General features: G+C 32.8%; 1 protein-coding gene and 1 pseudogene across 2 annotated transcripts; both read right to left on the reverse strand.

Annotated features, from left to right (window-relative positions):
* Positions 1-647: 647 nt before the first annotated feature.
* Positions 648-2479, reverse strand: LOC111316389 (scarecrow-like protein 8). The gene is given in 3 exon segments (XM_022918355.2): positions 648-1042; positions 1045-1458; positions 1461-2479. Coding segments are annotated over 3 exon segments (1227 nt in total). The 5' UTR covers positions 2224-2479; the 3' UTR covers positions 648-992.
* A 5979-nt stretch (positions 2480-8458) lies between these two features.
* On the reverse strand, positions 8459-11666 carry LOC111309795 (scarecrow-like protein 8 pseudogene; annotated as a pseudogene). Its single transcript, XR_016345112.1, has one exon. The product of XR_016345112.1 is annotated as a scarecrow-like protein 8 pseudogene (transcript).
* Positions 11667-12068: the final 402 nt, after the last annotated feature.

The following is a 12068-nucleotide window of genomic DNA, read 5'->3' on the forward strand; positions in this document are numbered from 1 at the left end:
GAGAAAGAAACTTACATATATAAAAAATCCTTTATCTATCGTAAATGGGTGACAAGTGAAGTGGCAATAGGAAGGCCTAGCTTTAAATACAAAATAAATAACAATCATTCTTTATACGAAATGGTATAACAAAATTCCCTCATTACGATGTTTGTTTGAAAATGGAAATTACCACTATCCTTATTTTTGCTTGTTTCCAATTTCCATCTTCTTTTTTTTTTTAGTTACGGCAGATCAATGTATTTAATATCTATATCAAACAAATGTATTAAAATTATGAAAATATAATATAAATTGAGTTTATCATTAATGCACTATTAATATAATTTTTAATTTTAAAATAAGATTAAAAAATTAACACATTATTTTTTAATTAAAAATCTTAAAATATATTATTTTATTAATCTCCATTTTAAAATTTAAAAACTTAACTGGAAAAATTTGGACGTATAGCTTTTGGGTGAGAATAAGCGATTGGCCGAAGACACAAATTGTTTGGTAACCAAAATCAAAAGGGTCTGAAATCAAATCCAAACACGTACACGTGAAACCCCCTGCCATTGCCATAACAATGTTACGTTACTAGGAATGTAGTTTGTACGATAATTCCAATCAGATTCCAACACGTAATCCTCAAACAATTAAAATTTGCCTAAAATAAGAAAATATATAAAAATAAACCAATAATAATCCATAAAGTGGAGCCCTCCAATTGTTTAGTAATGTGAGGGCAAACTACACAACGTTGCCATACAACAAGTCAGCATTATACCCATCACCCCATCACACACGCAAAGCCAAAAAACAAAAAAAAAAAACATTGAATAAAATGCAGGCTCAGAATTTTCCTCGAATCCAAACACTCCTTCTATTATTTGGGTCTGGTAGGATTTTTTCTTTTTTTTTTTTTTTTTGCTCTTTTCCATTTTTCATATTAAAAATATAATAACAATTAATAATGATATTGAAAAGAGAATAAGGGAGAAGTGAAGTTAACGCCAAGCGGATGCGACGGTGAGAGTTCGGCGCATCCAACCAAAGCTAACCCTCCGTTTTCTTCTTTGACGGTGAATCCCGGGTTGACACAGTTACCAGAATTGAGTGTAGCACGCATCAACCCTGCAACGCTTTGGCTCAGTGGCTTTAACTCAAACCCCGCCATGCTCATCCGGGTCCGCCACTTCCCAAAAACCTCGCATCTTTCAACGCGATCCCTCCCCTCACACGCAACTGAGTTGGCAATTTTGCGCCAGAGCCCTTCCTCCAGCTTCAGTCGATCTGAGCTCTCCCTCGGCACGGTCGACTCAATCGAGTCAAACAACGCTCCATAATATCCGTAAGCTTCTCCCACCCGCGACGCGAACGGCGCCGTATTCGTGTTCATTTCTTGCTCCACTAATGTTACCACGCGCGGGGCCAATCCCTTCACGCAACGGAGAAGCTCGTCTCTTGGATTTCCACGGACACGCTCTCGTCGGGCATTTGATAAAGCTTGAACGCAAAATTAACAGGCAATGACTCGTCCGGTTCGCAACAGAGCGACTCGCGACTTAGATCGCTGAGTTTAAGACTCGCTACCACATTAAATTTGAAACAAACTCCCAATCCCTCAGCGATTCGACTCAAATTATCGCCAACCATCTTCAACCTCTCAATCCCACCATTATCAGCAATACCTGTGATCTTTAGCATTGCAGGCTTCCCACTTCTACGTTCAGACAGCGCGTGGAGAAGATTCATATACTGCCCTCCTTGCCCAATATCAAAATCAATAACATGTAACTTATTACAGCTTGGCTGGTCCAAAATGGCATCAAGGATAGCCAAATTAGCAGCCAGGAACCCGAGATTAAAACAAGGAGACAGATCGTAGAGCAACTGAGTCGTTGCAGCGTGTTCCTTGCTGAACAACTCAGCCACCGGTGGCGGGTTTTCTACTGAGTTAACCCGCGATTTAAGAGCCAACAACATACATTCCATCAACCTCTGCTCTGAATTCCCTTTAGCGTTAGCAACCTGAGCTAACCGGGTCAAGATCTCGTAAGCTACGTCAGTTTTACCCTCGACAATAGCCGATGCAGCCTCCATTATTGTTTGCTTTGAACAAGTCGAAGCTGGAGAAGCCACCGATGACATGGACGAAGACGATGCAGTAATTGAAGAAGCAGGCGATGGAGCAATCGGACTGATAGGGCTGCCGGAACGGACAAAGTAAAGAAACATGTAAAACTTCAATAAATTTCTGGACACCAAAAAGGGAATCCCATTTATTTCTATCAAAAGCGGTTATCAAAACATTCAATCCAAAAGACCCTCAGATTATTGAATAATTATCGGGAAAGAGAGACTATGAAGTGTTCGAAAAAGTGTTCGAAAAAGAAAGGAATATTGATTTAAATTTCGTACGAGATTTATTTTGAATTTATTTGAGATTTATTAGGTATTTTTTTATGAATAAAAAGATTTATAAAAAAAAAATTTAAGAAAAAGAGAATTTTTAATAGATAAATTTGATTTATAATAGAAGAATTTTAAAAAAAAATAAATTTTTAATAAGTGAGTTTAACTTACAAAAAAAAAATTTTAAGAAGAGAGATTATTAATGAATAAATTTATATCATAGCTGAAAGTTCGAAACGTGAGAAAAGTTTAAGATTCAAGATGTAAAAAGAGCCAAAAGCTCGAGATGTGGAAGAGCTGAAAGTTCGAGATGTTAAAAAAAAATTAAAGGTTTAAGATGTAGGAAGTGCATGGTTTGAGATATGGGAAGAAGCAAGTCCAGAAGAGCTCGATTCAATATAAGAGTTCGAGTTTAAGTTTTGAAGATTAAGGATTAGTTTGTATGAAGTGTGAAGACACAAGAGAAGAGAAGATAATTGTGAGACTTACATTACAGGTAGCGTCAAATATGTCTAACATGAAGACGGATGATTTGATAAAATTTGAGTCAAGGTGGAGATTGTTGAGAATATTAACTCAAATCTCATAAGAGATTTGTTAGATATTGCTTGATGGATAAGAAGACTTGCAAAAAAAAAATTTTAAGAGAAAAAAGATTCTTAATAGGTAAGTTTAACTTGCAAGAAAAGAATTCTAAAAGAAAATTGATTTTTAATAGGTAAGTTTAATTTATAAGAGAAAAATTTTAAGAGTAGAGGGATTCTTAATGGACAAGTTTGTATGGTTATAAATAGGTGAAGTTTTTATAAGATTTGATATGAGAAAAAGATGTAAGAGAGTTGTAGGGTTTTGTGAGATAGACACCCATGAGTATTAAGACTTTACATCTTATGAGTGTGTATATTTATTTATGAGTGGACTAAAGAAAACTGCGAGGATCCACGTAGATATGATGTTTGAGAGCATATGGATATGTGTTTGGTTATGTTAAAAAAGTGCACAAGAATTTGGGTTTGTGTTTGTTTAGGTTAAGAATACTACATAGGACTAAAAGAGATTAAAAGTGTCTTATGAGTATTGATTGTTGAGTGTAGTTGATGATTTGATGTATATTTGTAATTCTCTACAACTAGTGGATCTTGTTTCTCATCCGTGGACGTAGGTTGATTGGACTGAATCACGTTAAATTGTGTTTGTTTGGGTTTGTGTTTGTTTGGGTTGAGAATACTATATAAGACTAAAAGAGATTAAGAGTGTCTTATGAGTATTGATTGTTGAGTGTAGTTGATGATTTGATATTTGTTTGTAATTATTTACAACTAGTGAATCTTGTTTTTCATCCGTGGACGTAGATTGATTGGATCGAACCACGTTAAATTATTATCTCTTGTATGTTTGATTTATTATTTGATTTCGCTTCGTTGACATGATTGGATTGGAGGTTTTTAGCTTAACAGAAACTTACTTATATAAATGCATCGCAGGACAAAATTTAACCAATATTTCTTGCTTCCTTAACGAAATTTTCTTGAAATTTTCGACCGTGGATCTTTTTTCTTTTGTCGATCAACAACCGGCTTTGTTTTCTATGAGTGGTTTCTCGTCAAGATTATGATATTTTTATGAAAATTGGATTTATTTATGATTATGATGATGGATTCTCAACGTTAACTTAGGGTGCTTTTATGGTAATACCCTTTCTTTTCTTCTAAATTGTGATAAGACCAATCTGATTGGGCTTTGAGCCCTTAGCCTAAGAGGTTTCTGCTCTTTATTGGGCTTTCTTAACAGGCTGAGGTCCATTTCGACTTTGGCTAATAAAAGCACTTGTTAACCCAACATGCCCTTTTCCACACACTCATCACAAATTCAAAAAAAAAAAAAAAACTTGAAAATGAACTAAAAGCAATCATTTTTGCAAATAAAAAATGGTATGTAAATTTAAAACTCTAAATTATTTTTTTTTTTAAGAAATGATATGTCATTATCGTTTATGGAAGCTGTGAATCCGGCTTGAATGTCCTCGTTTACATTTTAAAAAAATTGAAACTAGATAAATAGTTTCTAATAGAAACAAAGAGATGCATGGCTTTAGATTTAAGGAATTATGTTTTTTTTTTTTAACATTAACAATGGTATGATTTGTTAATGGAGCATTAAACTTTAAATTTTAATGATCAAAAAATTTTTTTGGTCCTTATCAAAATTCAAATTTTAACAATATAAAAAAATCTTGTTATTTTAATCTCAAAGTTTATAGGATGTTGCTCTGGAAAAAAAAAAAAAAAAAGATAAATCAGTCAATTAAGTCCAAATTTGCTCATAATATAAATAAATAAATAAATTTTCTACAAACATAAATCAGCTATTATAATTATATTTATTATTTATTTATTTTTATGTAAAATTTATCTAAATAATAATTTTGGCAAGGGTAAGATTCAGTCACAACACTTCTAAATTCTCTTTTTCTCTATTTTCTCTTTAAATTTTCTTAAATTTTTGCCTTTTTTTTTTTTTAATTGTGTTTATTACTAGTCTATTCAGTGAAAATAATATTTATTATGCAAATTAGATTAAAAAACCTTTTTCCTAAAATATTTTACCATCGTATGAAACTTGCCTTAATAATTATTAATTTGTCAAAGCGTCCAATTGTGATCAGAAGAGTTGATGAGTCGGGATCGAAATATGGCATCAACACTTTATATATTTGCTCAAGTTGCAGCCTGACTTGACAATTTATGACAATTTCTCAAATTCTACTCTAAACTTGCGCAAATTATTAAATAATTTTAAAAATTAAAATAAAATTTATATTTGTATTTAATTTTTAGTAATTATTTTCTTTTTCTTTTAATAAAATTTAAAATACAAATAACTAAACATATATTTAATGTGTACACAACAAGATTACATATATATATATATATGTTATATATTATATAATTAAAAACAATTCAAGTTGAGTTCGAACCATAAATATTAAAATCAAAGCTCAACTCGTTTTTTAAATTAACCACTTTTTAAAATCTATTTAATGGGTTTATTATTTTTTTCAAATCTTCTCAAATATGGAATTGATTTTTAAACTTGTAAGGATAGCTTAAACCTTGATCAAATGTGATTGTGTCTCAACATTGTCAAATTTTGCAAATAACTTTTAATATCTTATTTTTAATAAGAGTTCAAAACTAATCATAAATGACTTGTTCAATCCAATTTTGAGTAAATGAGGTGAGATTTTACGTCAGGAGAGAAAATCACATCTCATTGTTAACATAATATTATATAGGCATCATATCTCGTTTGACCCCTAAAATAAGTATAGTTTTTTTATTGTGACAGTTAGATTCCATTTATTTTACGAAAAATAATTTTAAAAAAATGATTTTTGTATTTTTAAATATTTGTTTGATAAAAATTTGATTGATCAACAAAAAATAATTTATTGATTAACGAAAAATGAGACAATTTTTCTGCAAATTATATTTATGGATTTGAAAATGAAAAGACATTTTTTGGAAAAGAGCTATCTATAAATATAATTATTAATTAATACTTTTAAGCATAATTTTACTTATAAATAATATTATATTATAATATATTAATTAATAATATTATATGAATAAATAATATACTATTAATATAATATATTAATAAATAATATTTTAATTATTAATAAATAATATAAAGAATAATAAATAATTTTATTTTAAGTATTTTTTATATTAACATAACATTTTAATATTAAATATTATTATTAAAATATAATTATTTTTAATATTAATAATTTTAATAATAAATAATTTAATATATTTTAATAATAAATAATTTTTAATATTTTAATAGTTATATTAATATTATTTGAAAAAAGACATATTTAAAAAAAAACTAAATAACAAAAAATGTTTTTCATTAACTCATTTAAATAATAAAAAATCTCTTTTATTTCATAAAATCTAAACATTTTTCAAAAATCATTTTTTACAAAACAAACGAAACCTTAAAGTAAAAAATTTCTTAATAAAGTATATAAACTTTAATTTCATATAATTAAATTATCCCAATCCCTTAACACACTTAGAGTAATACTTATATAACATTTAAATGCTAATGTGAATAACTAATAATTATCATGTGATAATGATGCGATTGTCAAGTATTTTTTTAAAGAATAAAAATAAAAAATATTAAAAAAAATTTTTTTTTAAATAATACACGACAATCACATTTAGATTACATAGTAATTATGTGTTATCCACTTCAATATTTAAATATAACATCAGTATTATTTTAACGATATTAAAAATTAAAAAAAATTTAATACATAAAAATATAATTTAAATATCTAATTAATTTTTATTTAAATATCATATTAAAAAATATAATTATTTAATAATCAAATGGAGAATTATCCTAGTACATATATATAGTCCAAAAAATAAGTAGAGAGCTTTGACTTTGGGTACAACTTGCAAGAGGAAGTTGCTTTTTGTGATACCATTAGTTTTTCTTACCCAACTTTTAGGCGACATAGCTGGAATGAATAAAATCATCAATTTCATCGCCGTTCATCCCCCCACCCCCTCCCCGTCAAATCCAACACTCTGTGGTCATAAGCCATACCCCTTTTGACTGCCATTTAGTATTTTTATATTGCGTTAATATTTTCCTTTTTGTTTGATTACCTCATTTAATAATTGATTTATTTCACTTATTATATTTGTATCTAAAATCTTTAGGTCAGAATCTCAAACATAAATTATTTTGCGGGTTGGTATGAGTGGTGGGAAAATGAAAAATACAGATTAGACCAAATTACAGTATTATCCAATTTATTTTCTTGGCACTGTTAAAGTTAAAAAGGTTGTTATACCTATGGCCTCCCTAACTGCCCTGTCTAATCATCTTGTTTTGATATTTAATTTGTTTCAAAAGAAAAGGAGAAAAAAGGTTGATATGGGCTGTGGACTCAAAGAGAAGGGATTACATAGATGAAAGAGGATGAGGAAGAGGTCCCATCACATCCTTTTAACTTAATTTGATGGTATTGTAATTTTCCTAATTGATAGATGGACTAACCATAGCCAGCTTTGGATGACGCAGACAATGAAAATGTCATAGCAAAAATAAATTAAAAATTAAAAATTTTCAAAAAAAAATAAAGTCATTTTTCCTCCATTTTTCATTTGACCAATGATATGAGTTATGAAATTTTTATAATTTTAATTTAAACAACATATTTTTTATATCTGAAATTGCCAAAAATAATTCGATTAAACTTCATAGCCAAAAAATAAACAAATTTCAATAGACAAAGAATTATTTCAAGTTTAATAGGCATGCAATCAGATTTGCAGTTTTTTTGCTGTCCCACGATCAGTTAAAAAAAAACATTAATTCCATTTATTGTCTCAAAAAAAAAATCTCCTTGTCTATCATAAATGGGTGACAAGTGAAGTGGCAATAGGAAGGCCTAGCTTTAAATACAAAATAAATAACAATCATTCTTTATACGAAATGGGATAACAAAATTCCCTTATTACGATGTTTGTTTGAAAATGGAAATCACCACTATCCTTATTTTTGCTTGTTTCCAATTTCCATCATTCTTTTTTTTTTTAGTTACAGCAGATCAATGTATTTAATATCTATATCAAACAAATGTATTAAAATTATGAAAATATAATATAAATTGAGTTTATCATTAATACACTATTAATATAATTTTTAATTTTAAAATAAGATTAAAAAATTAACACATTATTTTTTAATTAAAAATCTTAAAATATATTATTCTATTAATCTTCATTTTAAAATTTAAAAACTTAACTGGAAAAATTTGGACGTATAGCTTTTGGGTGAGAATAAGCGATTGGCCGAAGAAACAAATTGTTTGGTAACCAAAATCAAATCCACACACGTACACAAGAAACCCCCTGCCATTGCCATAACAATGTTACTTTACTAGGAATGTGGTTTGTATGATAATTCCAATCAGATTCCATCACGTAATCCTCAAACAATTAAAATTTGCCTAAAATAAGAAAATATATAAAAATAAACAAATAATAATCCATAAAGTGGAGCCCTCCAATTGTTGGTAATGTGAGGGCAAACTACACAACGTTGCCATACAACAAGTCAGCATTATACCCATCACCCCTATCACACACGCAAAGCCAAAAAAACAAACAAAAAAAAAAAACATTGAAAAAAATGCAGGCTCAGAATTTTCCTCGACTCCAAACACTTCTTCTATTATTTGGGTTTGGTAGGATTTTTTCGTTTTCTTTTTCACTTTTTCATTTTTCATATTAAAAATATAATAACAATTAATAATGATATTGAAAAGAGAAAAAGGAAGAAGTGAAGTTAACGCCAAGCGGATGCGACGGTGAGAGTTCGGCCCATCCAACCAAAGCTAACCCCTCCGTTTTCTTCTTTAACGGTGAATCGCGGGTTGACAGAGCTACCAGAATTGAGTCCAGCACGCATCAACTCTGCAACGCTTTGGCTCAGTGGCTTTAACTCAAACCCCGCCATGCTCATCCGGGCCCGCCACTTCCCAAAAACCTCGCATCTTTCAATGCGATCCCTCCCCTCACACGCAACTGAGTTGGCAATTTTGCGCCCGAGCCCTTCCTCCAGCTTCAGTCTATCTGAGCTCTCCCTCGGCACGGTCGACTCAATCGAGTCAAACAACGCTCCATAATATCCGCAAGCTTCTCCCACCCGCGACGCGAACGGCGCCGTATTCGTGTTCATTTCTTGCTCCACTAATGTTACCACGCGCGGGGCTAATCCTTTCACGCAACGGAGAAGCTCGTCTCTTGGATTCTCCACGGACACGCTCTCGTCGGGCATTCGATAAAGCTTGAACGCAAAATTAACAGCCAATGACTCGTCCGGTTCGCAACAGAGCGACTCGCGACTTAGATCGCTGAGTTTAAGACTCGCTACCACATTAAAATTAAAACAAACTCCCAATCCCTCAGCGATTCGACTCAAATTATCGCCAACCATCTTCAACCTCTCATCCCCACCATTATCAGCAATACCTGTGATCTTTAGCATTGCAGGCTTCCCACTTCTACGTTCAGACAGCGTGTGGAGAAGATTCATATAAAGATTCATATACTGCCGCCCTTGCCCAATATCAAAATCAATAACATGGAACTTATTACAACTTGGCTGGTCCAAAATGGCATCAAGGATAGCCAAATTAGCAGCCTGGAACCCGAGCTGAAAACAAGGAGACAGATCGTAAAGCAACTGAGTCGTTGCAGCGTGTTCCTTGCTGAACAACTCAGCCACCGGTGGCGGGTTTTCTACTGAGTTAACCCGCGATTTAAGAGCCAACAACATACATTCCATCAACCTCTGCTCTGAATTCCCTTTAGCGTTAGCAACCTGAGCTAACCGGGTCAAGATCTCGTAAGCTACGTCAGTTTTACCCTCGACAATAGCCGATGCTGCCTCCATTATTGTTTGCTTTGAACAAGTCGAAGCTGGAGAAGCCACCGAGGACGTGGACGAAGACGATGAAGTAATTGAAGAAGTAGGAGATGGAGCAATCGGACTGATAGGGCTGCCGGAACTGATCAAGTTTTGTATAGTTTCCGACCACTCGCTGTTGGTATTGGTAATCACCGAAACTGCATCTCCTTCGTCTTCGTTGTCGTCGTCTAACAGTTGTTTCTCCAGCTCTTGAAGCTGATTCATCATCTTCTTCTCCGGATCTTGCTGCTGGACCACCCGTGTTTGAACCGGGTTCATATACGGAACGCCTGATAAGCCAGGGTTCACGGCCTGGATTGTGGCCCCGGAGGAGATTCCCAGAGGGAGTTGCGGCGGCCTTGGTTGTTGTAAAAGCGGCACACCGTATCGCTGCGACATGCAAGAAGAAGGAGAAGTGAAATTACTTGTAAGGTCTGGCAACAAGTTGGACGAGAAATCGGTGGGAGAAAACGGAGAAATCGGAGAAGGGTGGTGGTAAGTCCTGGGCTTAACCGAACGAAAATAAATGTTATTGAGTCCTTGATGGTTGTTCTGGAGTTGTTGCGTTTGGAAGTCCGCTAGAGTTCGCTTGCCGATGAGGGTGGGTGCGGCTCGGTTCACGATCAGAGACGTCTGGTCCATGTGGATTCCAGGGATTTGTCTCCTGTACGGTGCAGTAGGTTGGTTGTTGCTCATGGTACCTGTGTTAGCCACGGATCTGCCTGTTATTCCACCGTAAAAATCTGGGCCACCCCCAGAGAACCCCGATGCCATTTCCCCCACTCTCCTTTCTCTTCAGAGAGCAGAATTCAACAGAAAAAATAAGAACGAAACAAAGAGTTACAAGAATTAGCTTTTTAATAAACGCATGACAAAAGATCAGAGAGAGAGAGTTTCGCTTATGGCGTAGAAATTATTTTTTCATAAATGGAGAGGTGTTAATGGAGAGAGAGAAAAAACAAAGTTTCCAAAATCCAACTAGCCCTTACCCATCCGGTTTTGAGGTTTTCGGTTTTCTATTTAAATTAATCAAGAAATGTGAATGTTGTTGTTCTATGGACTTGAAGAAAGCAATCAGATCACGGCCGTTAATTTCTTCGTGATCTGGCGGTTCTTGATATTCTTTATAATAGCGTGCGGAGATTACTTTGATTAAGACCAACTCTTCTTCTTTACAAGGATATAGCTTTTCTGCCAGCGTTTCGAAACAGCACCACGTGTCTTTCCCGAGCGTTGACTTCACGCCGCAATGAGAAATGAGTGCAAGAAAAAAAACAAGGCAAAGTGGTTTCACGTGAAGAACAGGATCGTCGGACTTGAATTTCAATTGTGTGAAATTCAAATGGTCCTTTGTTTGGGTAATTTGATCACCTGGCAGGGCAGTAACCAACTGTTTAAAAAAGCCAGCGACAATAACCCAGGAATGCAATCCAGAACAACAACGAAAACGATCTGGGGAGTACGTGGAGCAATGAGATTGAGCGGTGAGGGAAGTCAAAGTAACTGCCCCGCCAGTTTGAAACTTCCCATTCCTTGTTCGCTGATTCGAAATTCCAGTACCTCGGTTTGTCGTAAGTCCCAACCCTAACAGACGATTCCCGGTTGATTCTGGCGATTGACCGACACGTGTTCGTTGCGCAACTTACGTCTCTGATGAGGGAATTTTAAATCCATAAATGCTGAATACGTTGGCCGAGCCGAACCTCAAAATATTAATTCCGACGCATGAAAAAAAATTTATAATTCAAAACAGATTTTATTGTTGTCTTAACTCTTAATACCCATTTATCATCTCAACTCTTAGCATAAAATGTATTTAAATTACTGATCTTTTGTTTCATGCAAATTAGTTTTTTTTTTTTTATTTTGATGTAATTATAATTATAAAATTTTAAATTATATAAAAAAATTAAATTAAATAAATACTAATTATCATCATATATGGCAACTGATATTTATATGATACATGTGACCAAACTTTTAGCTTAGAAATTAAAAATGTTTGAAGAAATATTAAATGTATAATTTCGAATTAAATTTTCTCTTCTCTTTATTTGTATTAAAAATTTGTAACCAAAAAAAATATTTATATGATACATTATATATAATTGACGTGATAAATAAATATATGAAAAAAATATTTTGACAAAAAATAGTTTTAAATG

Source organism: Durio zibethinus, chromosome 9, assembly GCF_047325235.1.
Source record: "Durio zibethinus cultivar Kanyao isolate XHJ-2024 chromosome 9, ASM4732523v1, whole genome shotgun sequence".
Classification (NCBI taxonomy): Eukaryota; Viridiplantae; Streptophyta; class Magnoliopsida; order Malvales; family Malvaceae; genus Durio; species Durio zibethinus.